This window comes from Kryptolebias marmoratus, linkage group LG3 (assembly GCF_001649575.2).
Source record: "Kryptolebias marmoratus isolate JLee-2015 linkage group LG3, ASM164957v2, whole genome shotgun sequence".
Classification (NCBI taxonomy): Eukaryota; Metazoa; Chordata; class Actinopteri; order Cyprinodontiformes; family Rivulidae; genus Kryptolebias; species Kryptolebias marmoratus.
Window position 1 is genome coordinate 5412092 of NC_051432.1, and position 23469 is coordinate 5435560.

Sequence of the window (23469 nt, forward strand, 5' to 3'; positions counted from 1 at the left end):
CATATTATTATTTCCTAAAGGTGTCATTAAAATCTGTCCAGTGGTTCATGCGATATTTTGCTAACAGTCAGGCAGAGTTGCCTCCAAATAAATAATGACAAAGTTTTAAATAAAGATCTTGCACAACCTGTTAGCACTCAAAGTATATATTAGGGATCAGTCTCAGCTACCACCACACCAAACTTTAGTTCATTGTCTGTAAAATTGACTGAATTGTAGACATTTTTGTGTTTTCTAATATCAGCTGGCTGTGGCGGCCATCTTGAATTGGGTTGACTCCAAATGTTAATCAGTTGCACATATGCATCCAGTGGTCACTTCCCACAAGTTTCATCGATATTCGTCCAGTGGCTCATGAGATATTTTGCTAACAGACAGGACGCGGGCAAAATTGTCATTGCCCGCGGCGGGCGACAACCTGCAACGCTATTAAATATTTATTACAGCCGATGCAATTTATCATTACTTGCGGTCGTCCTTCCCATCATTTCCCGCCTGCACCGCCTCTTCCCGAGGAACAGTCCCGGATCTGGAGTCCGGGAGGCTCGGTGCGGTGGGTGAGGGGTTAACCGCCGCTCGGTAGTAGGAAGTGGGTGGTGTAGGAGCCGAGGATGGAGCGGTGCTGGCTGCGTGTGGAGCAGAGAGGAGCGGCGGACGGCTCATTGTGAGGACTGATCAGAAGGGACCCTCCTGCTTCCAGCATCGCTCTGTGTGTGTGGCTGGACGCTCTCTGATCGTGCCGCGTTGAAATGCTCTGACAGTCCGTGAACGCGTCATCAAAATCGATGTTTGCGGACCGATGCTGTGAACTCTTCTTCACGTGCACGATGCCTTGTGATTCCGACCGACGATCTTCCGGCGTGAATTGACGTCGCCGGCTGACTGGAATGACTGGAGCTGGGCACAGCGTCCAAGAACCAGCCTTCAGGAATTGTTTCTGTGCCTGGAAGTTGTGGGGGGAGAGGGATTCCTGCAAACTTGCCCGCTTTATCTAATCTGTGGCGCGGTAACCTTCGGATTGACTGACCGGCTGGGCTCCCTGTTGGACTTTTTGTTCATATTTTTCGCCCATCTGATCCCAGAGCAGCCCCTCCTCCTTATTCAGCATTCCCTGGAAAGAGTCCCTGTGTCTGACAGCATGGGACAAATGTCACTTTCCGTCCTCGGCGCCGTTACTCGGTCGTAAAAGGAGGCACCTCGTCTGCGTACGGTCCTCCTCGGTGAACGGGGAATTAACGGAGCCACACTCAGCCGAGCGCCCAGGTGTGATGGTAAACCGTGGGAAGTGCTGGATTTCGCTGAAAGTAACGCGAGAGTTGACCCTCAGCTCCCCAGGTCACCGAGAAACCGCGGGAGGCACGAGACCCGCCGACACGCGCCATGGATGATTCCGGGATCATCCGAAGACGGAGGCTGCAGGTGAGAGCTGCTTCACACTCAGGTTTCCTAAACACAACTAGTGAGGAGATGGTAAATTAATACAACTATAGGCCACTTTTTAATATGACTTCTTCCCTTCATGTACACTAAATTACTAAAAATATTCGCTTCACACCATCTGAACTTGAGTGACCTCCATAGGGTTTAATATGATGTTGGTCCTGCATTTGCAGCTCTAACAGCTTCAGCTCTTGTGGGAAGGTTTTCCACAGGTTTAGAAGTTTTTGACCATTCTTCTAGAAGGTCAGACACTGATGTTGGACAGAAGGCCTGTCTCACAGTCTCTGCTCTAATTCATCCCAAAGGTGTTCTGTCGGGTTGAGGTCAGGACTCTGTGCAGGTCAGTCAAGTTCTTCCTCACCAGACTCCCTCATCCATGTCTTTATGGACCTTGCTTTGTGCTCTGGTGCTCAGTCATGTTGGAACAGGAAGGGGCCGTCCCCAAACTGTTCCCACAAAGTTGGGAGCATGAAATTATCCAAAATGTCTCTGTATGCTGAAGCATTAAGAGTTCCTTTCACTGGAACTAAGCAGCCGAGCCCAACTCCTGAAGAACAAGCCCACACCATGATCCTCCCTCCACCAAACTTTCCACTTGGCTCCATGCAGTCAGACAAGAACCGTTCTCCTGGCAGCAGACAAACCCAGAACCCTCCATCAGATTCCCAGACAGAGAAGCGTGGTTTTTCCCTCCAGAGGACACGTCTCCACTGCTCTAGAGTCCAGTGGTGTTGTGTTTTACTCCACTGCATCTGAGGCTTTACACTTGGTGATGGAAGGCTTGGATGCAGCTGCTCAGCCATGGAAACTCATTCCATGAAGCTCTCTATGCTCTGTTCTTGAGCTAGAGGTGCAAGATTTTATATGCCTGTGGCCACGGAAGGGATTGGAACACCTGAATTCAATAATCTGGATGGGTGAATGAATATTTATATCCACAAATAAAACAAAGTTCAAGTAAACTGTAAGCTAACTAAAAGCTACCATAGTAAGCTTAAAGCTTAGCATGTTAGCCTACAGTTTTTGTATGCATAGAGCTACATTTCAAGGAGTGGACAGTGTTTCAACATTCTCTACAACTGTCTTTGTAGTTTAGCTTTTTTACATTAAAATAAATCTTCCTGATAGAGAAACTGGAGGCATATATTAATAACAAGACACAGGGATAAAATGCTGCGACAGCTGGAGACTACTTTGCGATTCAAATTTGCCTGAAAACTGTGAAAAAATATAACTTTTCAGCTGTAGTCTGACTGAGTGTTTGTGCCCGGCGCATTGTGTGGCTGCGTTTAGTGCAGTCAATTCTTTAAAAATCACAACCTGTTCTCATGTTTGCGTCTTATAAAACTGTATTGTAGCCCTTACACATTATGTTGTCGTCCACTTTTGCTTACATTGTACCCACCTGGGCAGACGCCCCCGTGTTTATGACCTAATCTGCTGGAGTACACATTTGACACAAAGATAGGAAGATTTATGCCAGTGTTTTAAAGTAAATATTATTTATCATTGGTGTGGTTTTTAGACCTGGATATCAGGGGCTGTTGTCTGGGATGTTTTCCGTCAGAGGAGATCTCCTGTGCAGGTGTCAAAATACAGCTCTACCTCTCGCCTGCAACAACATTGGGAAGGGTTTGAGACGGGTTCGAGACAGCCTTGCAACTGTTTGGAGATAAAAATTTGTTACGCAATTTTTGGAACATGCTCAAAATGTAGGCAACAAGACCGCTAGCCTAGCAAGTCACATGAGAGACTTGAGAACACCTTGAGAACGTTTGAAAAGATTTTGGGCAGAATGGTGTTTGCAAACTGGTCTCCAACAGCTGCAGCCCAGTAAGATGCCGACTTAAGGGGAAGTTTAAGCCGAAATGGCACGAGCACCCCCTGTAGGCTGGCTGCAGTATGAGTTTTAAGTCCGTTCTGTCAGGTTAATGGGTAGGTGGTGGAGGATATGGACCTAGTGTGCAGGCAGACACAGAGGAGCTCAAGGGAAAATTAATTTATTTAAAAAAAACGAAAACAAATAGGCTGACGTGGCAGCAACAACTAAATGACAAAAACTTACAAACTGCAGCGAGGGGACTACATGAGGAGGGGGACAGAAAGAAAACCAGACAGTGCATATCTGCAAAAAATGAACAAGTGAAAAATGCAAGCTGAGGAACAGGTTTTATGGAGTGAGGGTGATTAGTAAGTGGACACAGGTGACTGATTACAAACGATGGACAGGTGCAGATGGGTGTGGCAGGCTGACAAGTACTGAGCTGAGGACAGGCAGCAAAACTACACAACATAAAACTAAACACAGAAACAACAAGAAATAAAACAGAATTACAGAAACGTGAAATAACAATAAACCTAAAACAAAACTCAAAAAATAGCTAAAAAATCTCAAACATGTTCAAGTGCATGGGGCCAAAAAAAAAAGGAACTCTTACCTTGCTGCTGTATTTTCAAATATTAGGTTTTCTAATGCATTTAGTTGTAAGTACTTATTTGATGCTAAAAAACAGCCCAAACTCTAACTACAAAAATAAAAACGTGGCAGTGACAGTAAACAGGCTACTGCCGGCTTCAGGAGGAGGTGAAGACGCCTCGTCCATCTTTTTATGTCAGCATAACAAATAACAAACAGAACAACCATTTGTTTCAGTGTTCAGTGAGGACTGATGAACTAAACACTACCAGAAGCAACCACATTATGAGCATTTCAGCAAAGTAAATCACTGTCAAAATGGCTTTCCTACTATAAATATTTTATAATCTTGTTTTTGAAGGGCAGCAGAAGTGTTTAGTCGTTTAAATTCTCGATAGGATGACTGTAGTTCTTTAATAGTCACAAGCTGAGTAATGTCCCTGTGATGGACTTGCGACCTGTCCAGGGTGTCCCCTGCCTCCTGCACAGTGACGGCAGGAGATAGGAGCCAGCCACCCGCGACCCTGAACGGAGACACTGGTAAAGAAAATAAATGCATGGATGGATGATAACAGTCTGAAGGACATACAATAGCACCAATAAAATGATTCCCAGAGGAGTTCCAAACTGAAAACCTGGCATAGAGTAGATAGTCAGCTGAAAGATGATGTATCCCTCATGTTTATGCCCCCTCCCACATTATCTCTTAAAGTAATCCCTTTCAAAGACTGTTAATTTGTCCTTGGTTGGTTTTAAGGTCCTCTACTACTTCTAGATTTGTCAACTGGATAGTTCTTTTTTTCCCAGTTTTTCAAAGGCATAATGCATGCCAGCATGAAATAAGTCTTAAGTTGTCTCTGAATAGCTTCTTAGAAATCACCTTATTGGGGTAATTTGCCATTTTATGCTTGCCAGAGTGTTTTGCATATTTTCTAGCTGCAACGAGTTCTGAGCAAATGTGTCTTTTTGACCGGCTGCTGATAACAAAGTGACTGAAGACCCCATTTAAAAAAGGGTATATGCTGTGTTTGTAGACACAACAGTAGTTTGAATTTAGGTACCTTTTGCTTAAAAGACTCTTGGGTCAGCGGTAAGTGGTATCAATTATATTTGGAAATGTCTGACAGTGATTAAAAGAGCAACAGCAAAAAAAAGGAGCGGCTGCAGAAGAATGGCTCAACACCACTTTAAAAATGACAAAATCTGTCTTTTCTCTGATGTGAAATGTAAAACAGAGGGGTGGCCCAAGGCTTGTGCTCAGTACAGTAAGCTCCATGCATCTCCCATATATTGAACAAGGTAAGACTAGCGTATAAAGGCACTTCCTTGGAGGGTTTGCTCTGGTAGGTGTGGGAGTCTAATCAAGTGAGACAGATTTAATATCCAAGACGCTGTCTGCTGGCCTGTTTCTGCTTCTTCCTGAATGAAATGACATTTTGAGCCAAGATAGCCTACTCTACTCCATTTCTTCTTAATTCTAAAATGCAAATTGTTCTAAATAACTAAAGTTGTTAAGTCATTGATCGTTTGGTAGTTTCTCTGGCAGACTCAGTATTTTCGCTCCTACTATTGTCAGTCCATCCGCTCCATCTGTAAGGTCAGAGAGGTTAAAGAGGAGAGTTAGAAACTTCAGTTGATAACATGTCATTACAAGGTGTATAGGTTAATCTGCCAGCTGAACTCTGCATCTGTTTTTGCTGTTTGGTAAAGATTTCCTGTCGTTGGGATCTTGGTGAAATTGAAACGGAGGTGTCTGATCGTCGCTCTCTGTCTGTCTGCAGGGAGTGCAGGAGGAGATTAGGTGGTTCACTTCAGTCAGATTGTTTGTATTTCATTCACGTCAATACCAATTATGCTTCAAAAATAATTAGGTTTATATCAGACATAAATGAGCTTATATTGTCTGGATTAATTGTATGGTTTATAAAATAAATATGCCCATGAAGACTGTATAGCATGTTTTGTTTGTAAGTGCCTACAGCAAAAAATGCACATTTTGGAGAACTGGAACCGCCAACATTTTTCTTTTCTTTTATAAAAGTGTTGAATTTTAGTGTTAATCTGGGCATTGTCCTAACTCATCACATCATTAGACTATCTTCACTGAGATAAAATCTTTCAGATTGGATATCTGGATTTTTTAATTAGTGGATCCCAGAGATTGTCAGTTTTATCTTCTTTAATGTCTTAACGACTGTTCTGTATTTCCTAAGTTCGCTGGAATTGCTACGTGCTGTGAACAAACAGGCAAAAAAAGGTTTAAATGTAATAACCACGCAGAAAAAAAAATTAAATGGAAAACAACCCATGCTGGAATTAAAGTTAAATAATCAGGACCATGCATTTAGACATAAAGATATAAATTTATTGTAATTCCATCATATGGTGCACATTTCATTATGTTTCTGCTGTTTGTGAATTTGTTTTTACGTACCTTACAAAGAAACTTGCAGTAGCTTTGTACAGCGTGTGTTCGCATGACTTTCATGGCTGTATGTACATATGAAATCGACTCCTACCCCCTGCCTGTACTCTCCATTTTCACTGAAGTGGTCGATATCCATATCGCAGACAGAGGAGGTCTAAATGCTGAGGATGTGGTGCAGTTGTCAGGCCCATTAGCAGGACTAATGGTGGCCTAAGAGCCCTGTGTTCCCTCAGGGAGGAAGACCAACCACCAGCAGCAGGACAAGCTGTAAAAGCTCCAGGGCAGGGGGTTGGGTGGGGGCAGCCTAGATTGGAAGTAAGCAGCAGCTGTGCTGCTATAGGAGACCCCATTTAAGTGGCTATTACAAAATGTGAATCCCTTTACAGCCCGGGTCTGCATTCAGAGCACAGAGACAGAGGTGGTGATTGTGGTAGTTACGGTTATAGCTCAATATTATTGAGTTATGACTCAATAATAGATATAGTTTAATATCACATGTCTGGTCAGAACACGATAGTAGAGATGGAGCAGGTGGAATTACATTTGTTGGGTCTAATCGAGTCACCTCACCTTTATTTTGTATATTTTGTAAATTATATGTCAAAGTACTTCCTCTGAGGCTTTCCTCTGAAAGCGTGGATGTGATTTAGTGAGGAAGATCAAGTTTATTATCAAGGCTACTGTTTATTGACTGCTTCTATCAGCTGACAGTCAGTGTAATTTGTGCTAAGATATTCTGCTTGGCATTATTTTAAATTATTAACTCGGCAAAGGTCGAACTGAGAATACAATTGCTATCACAGGAAATAGGGTGAAAGGTAAGGTGTGGTTATAAAAGAATGACAAAAATGACTCATTTAAAACACTGTAGGAATGGATACAGATAAATAGATGGGTAAAAATGAAAACATAGCTTTTACACATAAAATTAGTGTTTTCATAACCACCTACAATAAATCCGTAGTTCTTTGGTAACTACTTATGGTCGTTTGTTTGCCACATTATTATTTTTATACTTTAATGAAGTTTTCATTTCAAGTTGAACTATAATGTTGTGATAAATTTAAGATATCCTTAAAAATGAGGTTTTCACTCCACCTTACGGATTACTTTGTAGCTGTGACATGATTATAAAGGCGCAAAAATACACAGTATTCTATGTATAATGACATTCCATAGTGATGTTCCAGAAAGCATGGAGAATACTTGATTTTATATTTTGACAGATTTGTTGGACAGGAAACTAGGTGAGATTAAGAAGCATGATGACGTAAATCTGTTGATGTGACATTAAATGTATGCCACTGAGGCCCTCTGTATCTCTGGTATATTTGATGATTGTAGATCAACACATACAAACATATAGAGTTGAGATTCATAACCTGTTAGCAGCTGGAAAGTATATGCATTATTCTTATAGTTAGACATGTTTAGATATGAAAATGTGAATGTTGTTACCTGGAGTCAGTAGTATCTTGCCTGAATTAGCCATCCATAGACTATTGTGCTATCATGGTTTATTTGCCCATTTTTCAACAACAGTCATCCATTTCCTTTTCCACACTTTTTTCTTTCCGGGTTGCAGCCTGTCTCTAGCAGTCATTGTGTGAGAGGCGGGGGACACCCTGGACAGGTCGCAAGTCCATCACAGGGACACACGGAGACAAACAACCATTCGTGATCTCGCTCACACCTAGGGACTATTTAGGGTCACCAGTTTACCGAACATGCACGTTTTTGGTTGGTGCATGCACAGGGAGAACATGCAAACTCCACCCAGAAATACCCTGTTCTTTACTGTCATAAGTGGATTTTTGTTTTGTTAGATTTTATTGGCCAAATGAAAGTTTCATGTTTCATTTTGTTCCCTTTATTTTACTGTAGGTGTCTAAAACAGATCTTGACTGGTTGGCAGAGAGATAGTGCCCTGTGGTGTTTAATCTAGTTGGTAATGAAACCCATTTAAAAATAGAAAGTAGCTCACCTACAAAGATGATTAGCGTTGTGATCAGTGGCACCATTCAGTGCATTTTATTTGACTGCTGCTGCTGCTTCTTCTGTAAACAACAGCGTGTCATTGATATAACTTGTTTTGATCTCAGGTGAAGATCATCACGCTGTTTAGTTGTAGATGTGTGGAGTATACTTAAACTTAACCCATATGCTCCTGCTCTCACACTCACAAACAAGCACCAGGGTGTGTGTTTCAACCCTCTGTGAGGACTAAAAAGCGCCACAATTACACACTCGTGCGCACGCACACACACACGCAGTCGCATAAATTGTCCAATATTTTGTTCTGGGCAGTTTGCCCATTTTCAATATGCTAAGCACAAGGGATAAGAGTGTGATTACTGGAGAAGATCCCGCTCCGTTTGCCAAGTCCTGTCACTCACTGCCATACCCGCTGCTGTGCTCGGCCTCAACATGTCCTTCTGATGTCAGGATCATTCAGAAAAGTTCTGTTTAGTACTGAGAGACATCAAAGTGTACACCAAAGCCGCAGATCAGGACCAGGAGGAATTTGGAGATAGCCTAAAATAGATACACCGCTTGCCTGAAATGCATAAAAAACACAACAGCATATGAAAAACCTCGTTCCCAGAACAGGAGAAACGGCATAATTGTAATTGCTTCAGATTTCTGTGTAAAATAAAGCAATAACAATTGGTTTAACTTCCAAGATTCATGATTACAGACTTGGATTTAAGGCTTTTGAACCATTTGACCAGTGAATACACAGAATGACATTTGCCTTGCAATCTGCCGTCTGTTTGGCAATAGAAACGAACCTCATGACTCGTCCAGAGCAGCTGTCTAGCATATTAACATTTTTCATTTCTTTGGTTTCCAGTATGCCTTCGTTTCATCTCTGCGTAAGCATACACTAAAAAAAAACATTAAATATTTTAGGCTGCTTTGAACTGAACTGTCAGAAGAGAACATAGGAGACTTTTGAAAAATGAATAATACATAAGAAGCTTTTGTGCTTTTTATGCATTATTTAGGCGGTGACAGTTACTTGTTGGAATGAGACCAATTAATTCTTTATATTTGCATAAATCTGTTATTTTGGCTGTACGACTAATTTCTACAGTTACCAAGGGCTTTTACATCTCTACAGTGCAGGTTTTTACCACCTGAATTTTTTATTTAAATAGATTTTATTCATTTATTAGTTTAGTTTGTGTAGACATCTCTTTAACTATGACAGAAAGAGGAGTAAAGGCTCTCCAGGCAGCGCATGTGAACTGGTTGTGTGCAGGTTCCAGGTTAGGGTAAGAACCAAGTTGTGAATTGAGGTTAGATTAAGATCAAGACGACGTTGTACATAATAAATGGAAGAAGTTAATGCAATGTGACTGGTTTCCAGCCAAGTCTCACTGTAGAATGTCTACTAGCTGCACAGTCCATAGTGCAAACAGTGCTGGAACCTAATAATGTAGTTTTAACGCTTTAAACGAGTGCTTGCCAAACTTTTCAGCTTTTGACTTACTGTTGGCTGAAGTATCCAAACATAGTTAATAAGCCTTTTATTGAAGTACTGGTTTCATCTGTTTGTGACATTTAAGGCTAAGTTTCCTACACCCCATTCCACATACAACCAGACACAATATACATACACAATTTAAAAAGACACAGAACCATTTTTTTTTACTGCCTGACATTAAATCAGACTAAATTTTTCCTGTTTTAAGTCAGTTAGGATTTCCAAAATTAACAAATAACGAACAAGCGATTTTTTTTTTAATAACTTTCTTCAAAGTCACAGATTCAGATACACTAAGATTATTGCGTCTTTAAACAATTTGGGTGTTTTGCTGCAGGAGGGACTGGTGACCTTTACAAAATAGATTACATCATTATGAAAGAACATTATGTGGAAATATTGAAGCAACATCTGAAGCCCTCAACCAGGAAGTTAAAGCTTGGGAACAAATGGGTCCTCAAATGGACAACGACCATCAGCATTCTGACAGTGAGCATCACAAAGTCCTGATCTCAATCACATAGAAACTTTGTAGGCAGAGCTGAAAAGGTGTGTGAGTGAGGAGGCCTACAAACCTGACTCAGATACAGCAGTTCTGTCAGGAGGAACGGGACTAAATACAACAAACTTTTATAAGAACGAAACCCAAAATATTTGACAGCTTAAAGGCAATGATACCAAATACTAAGGAGCTATATGTTAACTTGTGACTTTGACTTTTTACCATGTATATAAAAATCTGGTTTCAGCTGTATACACACACACACACACACACACTTGGTGTTTCATAACCTACAGTGGGGTCTTAACCCTAACTTTGGGAGCCTCTGCTTTAACCTAGCAAAGGGCTTTATTGTCTGAATTCCCTGTAATTCCTCTGCCCCTCTTTGAGCTCCTCACCAAGATCTTAAGCCAGTATCTCTCTGGGCTGCATCTGTTGGAGACCAGTTGTTGTCTCAAAATTGAAGGAAAATTGGTGAATTTTTAGTTGCCGTCTCATTAAATTCTGAGTGAGCTGTCCAATTTTGAAAATCACAGCCTATTTTCATGTGTACGGCTTTATTCTTGGCTGTGCACATTATTTTGATACACACCTCCGCCCACATCGTACACACCTCAGCCTGCGTTGGGCCCACACTGGCAGCTGACCCACGTTTATGATTTAATCTACTGGAGTACACCAACTGACCAATATACTTTGAGAGAAAAACACTTTTTTTTTTTGTTTAGCATGTTTGAAATTCAAGCAACAAGACGGCAAACCTCTGAGAATCACGGGAGGAAACTGAGAACCTGCAAACGATTTGAGACCTTTTGTCGACCGCCTCACGAACACTGTCTGCCAACTAAAGGCCAAGAGTTGCAGCCCAGTGAGATACTGGCGTCAGTCAGTAACTGATACACTGCTAACACCTCATTTGATTAAGTAATTGATGCACTTGTTGAGTAAATATTAAAAGGATACATTACAAAATGTTGCTGTAATGTTTTTTGCTTTAAAATACTACACTAAATACAAAATTCTTCAAAATATAAAACAAGGAATTCTTGACAAAGCATCAGTTTGCCACACACTGGCATGACATCTTTCGTATCCTTACAAAAACACAAGTTACCTAAATTATGTTAAAGTTAAAGTCACGTTTTGTTCAAAGTAAAGTGGATACAAACACTGGACTAAGAAGGCAAGGAGCAACTGATAGAGAAATAAATCAGACTTTTTATTTTAAAATAAACTGTGAGCCCTGGAGAAGCAAATAATCCTAAACAAAAATCCAGGTTCAGAAACCCGAACAGCTACAGAAACAACAATAATGATGGCTAACAACGATATGAAACCTGTATTGAGCAAAGGAATGTAATCATTAAATATACTGAAAGAAGCAATTAAATGCAGTGCCTGCATCATGTATGAAAGCACTTTTCTTTTGAATACTCCAAATACTTTGACCAGCAAAGACAAAAAGTATGTAATGTAACACCAGCATACAAGTACTATAATGTTTCTGAAATACCTTTAGCCATTTAGATAAATGTTAGTTCGTTAAAATAGGGCAGTGTGAACACTAGAGTCAGCTGGACAAGCAAAATGTTTAATGCATCTTTCTTGTTCCACTTGGGCGCTCGATTAAACGCTTCCTCAGTTAGGTATAAAGTCTCCTGGTTTTACCTGTATCTGCAGAATCATTATTTCAGGATAATAATAAAAAAAACCCTCAATATGCCACCCAGAGATTGTAACAGAATGCTGGCAGTTCACATTTAATCCTAATAACAAGATCTTTCTTAGCTTGTTTTTTCTTTATAAATGTCTACTTTTCCATCAGCCGTATTTTTTTTTTTACAGGCTGAAGCAATAATACTAAAAACTTTTATTTGTTGTGTCAAACTCTGACAAATATTGCTGCAGGAAATGGTTAAATGACCAGTTTCATGGCAACCATACATACACCACATGTTTGTTGGACAGACTTGAGAGGGAGCAGGTGTTAGGTGTTTTATCCATTAGCCACCCTTATCACCCTGTATCCACACGCACACACACACACACGCACACACACACACACACACACACACAGAAACGTGTACAAGCCTCCTGTGGGGCTCTCTCTGAGTCACTCTGGCTGAGCATACTTCCTTGAGATGATGTAGTGTATTAACATCCCACAAAGAGCTCACCATAACAGATGATGTCACTCTCAATGAAAAAAAAACCCAGTTTCTCTCTTCTACAAACACAACGATGGTACTAAACGTGTCTTTCTAAATTAAGTGAAAAATTATATTAAAGCATCTTTATAGATGACAGTTATATGGAGACAATCATGGCCATTTGTGTTTATTCTTAAAAAGCAGATTATCACCAGCCAAATTACAGAGAATTTGCTCATGTGTGTTTTTATATCCATCCCAGACTTTAGTAACTTTGTGTAAAAATGTCTTCATCCCAGCTTTTGAGTTAAATATTAATGATCTGGACTAACCAGTTTGGTAAACTACTGTCACATGGTTTCATATTTTTGGTTTTGGTTTTGAATTCTTTTTAAATGTGAGTCAAAACATGAAGAAATTATATTGCAGACCACCTTTCGTTCCAGAGTTTTACATTAAGATCATCTACAGTTGTAGCATCAAAACCTTGAATATAATATTATCTGAAATCTCACTCTCAGCTACTACCACATGAGATTTTAGCTCAATATCTGTAAGACTGACCGAGTCAGAGCCATTTTTGTGTTGGCTAACATTTATAATCTTGAAATAAATTGACTCCAAAAGTTAATGAGTTGTGAATTTACAGTCACTGATTACTTTCTGATAGCTAAAGTTTTAATCAAAGATCTGGTGCATTGAGTAACATTAGAAGTATGGATCGTGAACAACTCTTTTTAGCACAATATTTGTAAAATTGATTGAATTACATCTAATTTTGTGTTATCTAAGGTCAAGTGGCTGTGGGCCTCATCTTGAATTAGTTTGGCTGCAAAAGTTAACCACTTGTAGATGTACATCCAATGAATATTTCATTAAAATCTATCAAGTAGTTCATGAGATATTTTTGCTAAGAGTCAGACAATTGTTGGTGGGTCAGTACTGTTTTAACGTTATTGTTGGATCACTGCTTCTGCATGTAACTTTAATTATTATAGATTACGTGTGAGATACGTCTGGTATATCACAGTGGCTACAGTCATGATACAGATTTTTATGACATGATCAATAAATCTGTGGCAACCCGCTGGAGGTCTCGCTTTGTGTGCTGGAGTATTAGATACATATAGAGGTGATGTTGTGACATTATTTTCTACCATGTATTTCAGGAGGTCATAGAAACACAAGTTGAAAATGCAAAAGTGAGATGGAGATATTTGTCGTACTCCAGATGGTAGCTTTTGTTCCTGACTTTTACCAATTATTATAATTATGATTGACTTGACCTGTTCAGCCATAGATAAAATATTATCAAATATACAGAAAAAATACATAAAAGAATTTATTTTTCGTCTTCCTATGACTTTTAGAAGATCCAACTGATGCAACTTCCTGTTGTGCATGTGCCATTTAGGAATATTCCAAATTTTACAGACAGGGTAATGTATTACAGTAAAAGGTCTGAGTGAAAACCCAGGGACACAACTATTATGTGTATTTTAACAAAACTATTATAGATGTCTTTTGAAAGAACTAGATGCGAAGCATAGATGTGATATGCAGCCACACAAAAATGCCAAAAAACAATAACATTTATTTAGAATTTTCTACATTATGATTCATTGTAAAGTGTAATGTTATAGAGTGAGGACAGGTGACAAATGCTGTTTTTTCAGTGTTTACGGATGTTTTTCCATTAACCCTTCCAAAAATACATCATAAATTTACAGTTACATCACATGCAGGACACTTTGCTTAGTAAGAAAAATTATTTTTCAGTTATTCTTCATGCAAATTTATGAATATAATTTCCAAGGGATGGAAATGGCACCGTTTCGGTGGAATGGCCCCTATTGTTTTACCAGGTCATATAAAAAAAGTAATAGTTTATTATAACCTTTTTTTTTTTATCTTACTTGTCTCTAATGCCTTATGGACCAGGTGCTATTACTCAGTTGGATGCATTTCTATTCATCGACATGGCTCTGTGCCATTATTCCTTCCTGGAACGAAAAAAAAAAAAATCCACATCTGATAACATCTTTTTTGCCAAGCCATTAAGTGGTAGAAAATAGCCTGATAAGTAAAGCAGGGTAGGCTGACAATAGAATTGGAAAGGAATCGGATCTTACCTAAACTGTGCTGAATGGCAAACGGTTTTAAATTACTAATAGATGGACAACAAGCAGCTCACAGATTCATCACAGCAGATCCAAATCACATCAGGGTCCTTGCTGTTGTTTCCCACTGTCATAAATATAGCAGCAACAGTTTTCATATTGACTTTGGCTCCACTCGGCCTGCAGGTTTCTGAGGCTTTGAGCTCTTAGGAGGATCAGTTTCACTCTGCTTTTCCCCCACATCACACATGAATGGAGAACTGCAAAAACAAGATCACTATGGAATGAAACTATAATTTAATTTACCTAGAAAACCATTCTTGTTATTTTAATCCACTCATACTCTTTTAAAGCACTAAATACAGCACTTTAAGTAAAACATTACTTATGAGTATTTTTGGGCTTTTTATTTTAGGCAAAGCTTTCAGCAGTATTTACAGATATTTGTCTGCTTTTGATAAAAGATATGTGCCTACATGTAGTATATTAACCCTCTCAAGGCAGACGTTGCAGATTTGCAACAGCGAATTGCATTTACCTAATTACTCCACATTCATATTTTATGAGCCTTATTTTACTCAGATGATAATTTCCCCAAATATCTGATTTTTCCTGTTACTAAAACTTAATTTGAGTCTGAGAGGGTTAATAACATTTTTTGTGCTTGCTTTTACTGCTTAATGCTCAAAATATATATTTTATCCAAACCAAACTACTGTGTATCACATGTCAAAGAGCTAAAAGAGTGAAGGTTTGACTCAGTAAATCTGAAGAATAATTGTCTGGTTAATAAGTAAAAATATAACAATGTTCCTCATAAGAAAGACAAAGATGATTGTAGGTCGCCCACTTATAAAGTAAAATCACAGGAATTTCTTTATTGACAATTCAGCCATAAGCATCTGTAATGTTTTCTGCTTCCAGGTAAACTGCAGCTACATGCTGCGTTTTATCTAAAACTGGACTAACTTGGGTTTTGTGTCTTCTCCCCCCCCCCACACCTCCTGTCCTATTCCTGTTTGTCTTTCTCACCAGAAGGATCTACCTCTGCCTCGGAAAAGTAGCAGGTAAGCTCAGAGTTGCGCATCTTTTCTGCTCTGCGTCAAACTACGTGCAGCGTGTTTCGGAGTTTGTCACTACGTGTGAGAATTGTCAAATCATTCAGTTGTTAGTTTATTTGTAGTGTCGGACACGCTGCTGTGGGATCTCTCCTATCCTTCAAGTCCAGACTTCTAAAGGCTTTTGGAAACTCGGGGAAGTTTTTGGGCAGAATTTAGGAAATTAAAATACTTTATAATGACAGTAAAAGAGTGATGTTGTGTATGCTCATTTTCATGATAAAGAGAGTATTGTATTTTACAATATATTTTACTAGTGTAACAAAGTGTTACAGTTTAAAAAAAAGCTTTTGTTTTGAAAATCTTAGACATACAATCTGACATTTTTTATATTGATCAAAGGTTTTGATTCATATTTTGATTTATTTTGATTCTCACCTCACCTGTGATCATCTTAGTTCAGCTCGAATCCAGAGACACTGGTTTGTGTATTTTTTTCTTTGCGTGTTAAAGGTTTCATTTTTCTTTTCTAGTGAACTATGTTCCCTGACTCGTGCTGTCCAGGGTGTTACTGAGCGCTCTCATTGGCAGATTTGTTTGTTTTGTGTACAATTCTGCCAAAGAGTCAGCAGATCTAAGCTAATAATGTTGCTTTTTTTCCATGTTTTATTCAAGATTTCACCAGATTCTCTGAATTCTGTAATTGTGTTATATTTCTGATAATAAAATCTACAAATTTGATACCATTTTCTAATCCAAAATATTCCTAAAATATTGAATAACTTGTAATCACGCTCAATCACGCTCTATGTCACTAGTCTAGTCTCAAGGGTAAAACTCATGGGCAGCGTGTGGCAGAAATGATGTCTTCATTATTTTCAAATTTGACCCCCACACCGATAGCAGCTGGCTGCTGATCGACAATCTATGCTGCATCGTCTCTTGACAGTTCCATTTTCAGGCGTCAGTGCTTCTAAAACAATACATTTTTATGTCTACTCACTACCTGCTCGGCCATCCTCCCATATTAGCTCTTCTTCAATGTTTTTTTTTTTTTTTGACCGTTCTTCTGTTATTTAGCTGTAGCACCGTTCCATATCAAAAAGACCAAAAATGGATAAGAAAGATTTGAAGTTGAGAAGTATTTGAAGATATAGGATTTAAGATCTTATCATTATAAAGACAATGCTGGAAAAGATCTTGTCTGATGATTGACTGCTTAAGGGACTGGCTAATAGAAAAAATTTTAAGCTCATATTTTAAAGCTGATCACTACAGCTTGAGGCGTCCGGGTTTGAATTGACACGCTTCCAATGATGCGCCGCAGTGTTCCCAGTGCATTTTTGGCCTAAATCTCTGTAAGAGGTTCTTGTTAAACCCATGGCATGTTACTGCTCCTGCCATTTTCCAAACCTGTTCCTTCCTTTAAATATAAAATTTTAAACAAACTGAGACTTTCTGAGCTGAACTGAAGACAAATGTCAGCTTTCAGAGTTTTCACTTTTCCAAACTTTCTTATAGAAAGTCATGGCCAAGTTGAGATGATTGTACACTGGCAGCCTTGCCTTCTGCCTTCAATATGTTTCAGCTTTGCATGAGTCCGTTCACTCAGAGCTTCTCTGCTGGCCAATCTGTTGCACCAGTGAGCTGTGCGATGAAAGCTGAGCAGCAGGAGAGCTGGGCTGTCACCTCAGTGCCCTCTGCGGATCGAGGAGGGCAGGAGGTTGAGAGCAGAGCAGTGCATGGATGTGTGACACCGCCATAAGCCACATAATGTGTAGTGAACGACTTACATAATGTTGTGATGCTCTGTGTGCTTTATCAGGGTTTTTATCAGTATCAGATAAATCACACTGACCTGCACGTGGACGTTGATTAAATAATCTACTTCAGTTCAATTAATCAGTGACCCATCTGACCTCAGTCACCTCTTGTTTTTTTCCACTTTCTTTATTATTAGTTTGAAGCTGACATGGAAATTATAACCAGATAGTCTGACCAAAATATCCTTTCTCGTTTCATCTGAGCTCTGATTATACTCCTGAATAAAAACTGATTAGTGTCAATTCCTCTCAAGTGTCAGCATTAAAGCCAGTTAAGATTCACATTTTTAAAACATCCTTAAGAGAGTTATATATACAGCCTGACTTCACCCTATAGATAATTACATTAGTGACTTAGTTTAAATCCTCAAGTGTCATTTTTTGTGTCTTTTGCAGAAGAGTAGGATTGAATTACATAGAGAGATTTGATTAAATGGATTAAAACGTCTACATGTGTGGTACTGAGATGTGAAAATCTTCTCACTTAGAGATCGACATCTGATTAAATGTGAAGTATATGTGGGAAAAAAAATAAATTCATACTTTGGCCAAGTTATACCCCTACTTTGCACTTAGTGGTTTACATAAATTCATGCAATCTCATGCATTATGAACGCGGAAGTTATCGTTTTGTACCAAAAAGTGTGAATCAGTTACCATTTTGCAATCTTGTTTTTACCATTTCACTGTAGGCACTAGCTTCCCATGAGGTTGTGCTTTATTTTATAGTCTGCATTTTTACATTTGTACTTAAAAAAAAAATCATCTCTATTTGCATGTGCGTATTTGCTCAGCCACAGTGTGTAAACTATGCCAGACACAGACTGTAATAAACCAGATGCGGCTTATATGAAATACAGAAACAACACAACCTAACACGCTTGTGCTTTATTTATTTTGCGCTGTTATTTCAGAAACTTAATGCTTGATTTGAATGGAACTGTATTAACCTCCTAAGACCCGAACTCTTGCATGGCTTGTGCATTTTTGATTTCTATGTGGACGCCAGGTCCTAGGAGGTTAAAGATCCAAGGTTATAATAACTAAAAAGTATGAGTAAGTGGTACCCAAAGCTGCACAAGTAGGACTTGATGGAGAAACAAATTGACCCAGAGCCTAAAATATTTTTTTAGCACTGTGTGAGTCTCTGTCCATGGTGCTGAAAATGCTGTGGTCCTTTTTTTTTCTTTTAACTTGTTTTTTATATCCATCTGCTAAATATGGCAAAAAGGTTCCAAAAGATTACTTTACACGTACATTTCTTATACTTAGAAATAAGTATGGCGCTTTTAAGTTACTTTTGTCTGAAGCAGCAATCATTATTTCATCTAAAAAGCTCGTCAGTCGTTTTTTTTTTTTACTGCTGCTCCTGCTGTTAAAAGCACTCTACAAGCTAGACAGAACCGATGTAATTTTGGGAAAATAATCACTTTGCCTTCATCATGTTAAGCTGTGAAGTCTTTGAAATCTTTTTGCAGTTCTTGGTATTTTGCTTTAGGGTATTCAGGCTGTTTCTTAATTATCTAGAATGAAGTTTTTGTTGAACTTTATTTTTCTGTGACTGAATTTGTCCTCTGACTGTCCTGTTCACAGAAGAGCCATCTGGCAACAGTGAACTGATGACTTAAACTTATGTTTACCAAACATTTTTAGTAGCGTTGCTTGTCCTGCTCAGGCTGAGTGACGAAAATTCACATATTAGCAATTTTTCAACTAAGTGGCAAATGAAACATGGTTTGGTACAGAAATTCTACGGATATTAGGTTTTATGGCAATGATTTAAATTTTGTGGAAACAAATTATGAGAATAGTTTTTATTGCCAGTACTTCATTTGTTTGGTTCTCTTGTTCTCTCTTTTGCCGTCATGTGCTGTACTTAATTACAGCTAAATACTCAATTACATTAGTATATTTTTCTTCTTATGTTAACAAACATTAAGATTCTGAAACGTTGACAGAAATTTAGTTCATTAAGACATGTTAATGAGGAGTCTCTGATTTTTTGTGACCTGTTTTCACAGGAAGCTGCTGTGCTGTGCTTTGATTTTACTTTCATTTTTCATGTAAAATGTTTGATGAGGGAAAAGTTAGTTTACTTGTGCAGCTGCAGTCAGATCAGACAGAAGGAGTTTTAGGAAAAGCAAATCCTTAAAGTTGTGTTGATTCATTTTAATGTGTCTAGATTTGTTTTTTTCTTCTTTTTTGTTGTAAAGAAAGCACAATCACAAATACTAAACATTCTTACATTGATTTTGAACCCGTGCCTTTATTGAATTTTCAATAAATTTTGTACTTTTTGTTCTGACCTGACGTTTTAATCCAAAGTGTTGAACAAAGACTCTCTATCTATTATCTTGATTTGAGCTTTTCACTGCTTTCAGCCTAGCCTTTTTTTTTCTTTTTTACAACACAGACAAAGCAGAGAGCATCATTGTAAACAACATATCTTGTTTTCTCAATTACTAGAAGCTAAAGATTAAAGTAACGTTTAAAATATTGCTCAACCTCAGTATTAAAAGTGAGTGTAAATATATGTGCATGTGTAAATTACCATTACTCATGCTCGGCTTGGCCACCTCCTTTTGTGTGCTGTGCTGTGTGTGCTTAAGTGGTGTCATGGAGTGTGGTTTGTCCATGACCTCTGACCCGAGAGGCGGGTTGGCAGATGTCACAGCATGACATGAAAGAGAATCTGGAGCCAGAGGCTCACAGTCAGCTCTTCGCTGCCCCTCCTGTGCTCGATGCTGCTGTGTTTCTCTCCACGCCTTCTCCTTTGGTTGGAGCTGGACTCTGTTACTGTGGCCCGTTGTTTGTTGCATTTCGAGACAAACAGACTAACAAACCCTGTGAGGCTGAATATGATTCAGTACAGCCTCAACCTTTCCCATATGGTGTACAGAAACGAGTTTGCTCTTTTATATGATAACATTCCCCTCATCGCCGTCTCTGACCTCCTACTGTGTTTCAGTGATACCACCCCCACCCCTCTGTCTACCCTCTTCTTCTCCCCCATGTATATTTTATCCATCCAGACTCTCACATTAGAGACAGCATCCATTATTGAATTACTCCCCTCAGCACTACTGTGTAACTGTCAGCCCTCGTCAGCTTTAACATTTGGTGGGTTGGTTTGAAAAGGAAGGCGAAGGGAATGCATGTATGTACGCCTGCACAGGAAAGTAACATCTCTCTTGACTGGGCATTACAGAACAGCTCCTGTGACGTCAAACAGACAATGCCAGCTCTGCTGCTGTGGCATTTTCCATTTTAGAAGAAAAAAAAAAGACTTGCTTTGGTCTGACTTCAACAATAAGGCCAATTTACTTCTATAAATCCCAAAACTCTTGAAATCCAAATATTATTTCACTTTCAGCATCACACAAACACATCAGATTTTTAAAACCTCTATAAATTGACTACAAATAGTCTAACACACTATCTAGAAATCAATGAGATTTAAAGATTTTTGTAAATGTTAATCATGAAGATTGTCTACTTCTTCGTGACTGTTATGATCTCCTGGCAAATGCTCGTTTGCTGTTTCTGCATGTGCAGCAGTAAAATGCAAAAACAACAAAAAAAAACAACAACATTCCCTTGTTCACGGTAATGAACAGTTCAGCTGTTTGGCTTTTGCTATTTTTAAAGTTAATGGTTCCCGACGTTCAGTAGATTAATTTCTCTCTTTTGATCTAATATAGTCTGTGGTTTGAATTCAGACCTCACTCTCCAGTTTGTTGGATCACTTTATTAAAGGTTCTGTTGGTTGGGAAGATGAAGCTTTTTGGATAAAGCATGTTTTTGGTTTTATATGGGGCTCAAGTAGCATTGTTCATATTAAAATGTCCTTCAGCAAATACTAAAACCCCGAGCTGCCTATGAGTTGTCATCATCACCGTGAGTGTCAGACTGCTCTGTATGAATGTGAACATCTCAACGCTGACTGGTCAGTAAGATAGGTGAAGTGGGTAGTACTGTAAATGGTGTAAATGCAGTCAACTATTTTTGATTTCTTTAGGATTTTTTGTGAATAAAAGGTCCATCCATCAGTTTTCTATAGCTGCTGGATTCTGTTCAGGCTCGTGGGGAGCTGGTGTCTATTCAGCGGTCATTGAGCGAGAGGCGGGGTAAAACATCAACAAGGTTAACCTTTTATCTGTTTTTAATGTTGATGACTCAATTAATTGTGCTCTTGTGTTTTCTCTGCACTCAACAAAAACCTTGTTGAATGAAGAGGGAGAGTAAGGGAAAAAATTTCTACACAATTTTGTGGCTTTTGAGATGAAACGTTGTTGTTGCAGTTTCATATATCTGAGCTGCATCAGTGCAATTTTTAGGGGCAGATTCAAATTTCTTCCTGGGAGATTTTTTTAAAGTATATTTGTTTCCTCCATTTATATTTTATATAAAAATATTCTAACAAAAAACTGAAATACCCCTGCTGTGCCACTAGGTGGCGAGACAAGCCACATTAACTTTGCATCAAAGTTCAGAGAAAGAAGATTCTTAGCTTGGCAAAAAATTGTCCAAAAAAACTTTGTAACTATTTCAACACATGATCAAAGTATGATAGTGATAGGATCAGGATGCAGCGAGACAAACGTAGAAAGAAAAGAAAATGGTAACAACAGATTTTTGTTAGGTTTCTAACACAAAGTGATAGTAGACATGTGCAAACCAGGCTGCTAGATCATTGTTTCCAAAATTGTCACTTTGGAAAACATTTTTAAAATTACAGGCCCTGCATTTCTTGAATGAATATCATATCGCTTTCATGACAGAGTTTTACACTAAAATTATCTTATAATGAGAAAGGACAAAGTTGTAGCCATTTTGGTCAAACCTTGAGAAACGTGTGAACTGAGTCATTCCCAACAAATAATTCGAACTCTAACATTTCTTAGAGTTCAAATTATTTGTTGGGAATGACTCAATTACTGCCACACCAATTTTAGGCTCAACATCTGTAAAATTCACTAAGTTTGTTTTTTTCTTTGTAGGCTGATGTTGATTAGATGTGGTGGCCATCTTAAATTGCTTTGACTCCTAAAATTATTTTTTTTTCAGATGTACATTCAGTCATTATTTTCTAAGCATTTCCTTAAAGTCTGTCCACTAATTCATGACATAATCTGCTAATAGATAGACAAACACATGCAGGCAAAAACATTATTGCCTTTGACGTCGGGCAATAATAAAACAGGTTCAGCATTTATGCTATGATTGCTCATGTTCAGCGCTTATCAATATCTGGTAATACTGTTTTTAGATTTTAATAAACTTCTGTTTATGTTTAATGCTAACTGAAATCTGCTAGAAAAAATAAAATGTCAACTAAATTTTGTTACAAAATGACTTCTCTGCCAAATCAGTATAAAAAACATCACTATAAGAAAACTGTTGTTCCTAGTAGTCATGTTGTGCTTTCCAGGAAAAAACTTTCTTCACTACCAGTTTCAATGAAAATAAAAAAAAGAAACATCTTTGAAAGGTTTAATAATCATCAAACAGCAATACTTCTACTCCACTGAGTCTCAAACAGTTTACAAGTGAAGAGGCTTTTCAGTATTAGAATTAAACTGAAGGTCGTTCATCTGATCCTAAAGAACTTCTGATACAACGAAAGATGTAAAGTTTTATATTATGGCTCATATTCATGGATATTTGCTCATTTTGTTGTTGAGATAAATGTAAAAATGCTGTTTGTTTCTTACACTGTTGGTTATTTTAATAGAAAAATGTTGTTTTGTATTTCAAAACACTGTAAAATACTGTATGTTTAATCACTGTATATTTCTTTATTCACTGCTGATCTTTAGTCCTCAACAACCACCTGTGGGATGAGTCACCTGAAGTTTTAAAACCTCTTCAATGCTCAGATTCAAGACAGCAGAAAATAAGCTGTACCTGATGGAAATAAATGTTAGCAACAGTGGGATTCAAACAGAAGTCCTTTAGCATCTGTTTATGATTGTTTTTGACCAAACTTAAGCCTTTATTTGTTTTCAGATGGTATTGACTTTTGAATGAGGTCACTTCCTG

At 38.5% G+C, this 23469-nt stretch overlaps 1 protein-coding gene across 3 annotated transcripts in view; it reads left to right on the forward strand.

Annotated features, from left to right (window-relative positions):
* The first annotated feature begins 506 nt into the window (after positions 1-506).
* The window catches only part of mast1a (microtubule associated serine/threonine kinase 1a), a 110224-nt gene continuing 87261 nt past the window's right edge, over positions 507-23469 (forward strand). For 2 of the 3 annotated variants that reach the window (XM_017430492.3, XM_017430495.3), the window contains exons 1-2: positions 507-1419; positions 15582-15613. In XM_017430492.3, the coding sequence (XP_017285981.1) occupies positions 1381-1419; positions 15582-15613 (71 nt within the window). In that variant the 5' untranslated portion in view covers positions 507-1380. The remainder of the gene's footprint in view (positions 1420-15581; positions 15614-23469) is intronic. The other variant, XM_017430493.3, reaches the window with a different exon arrangement.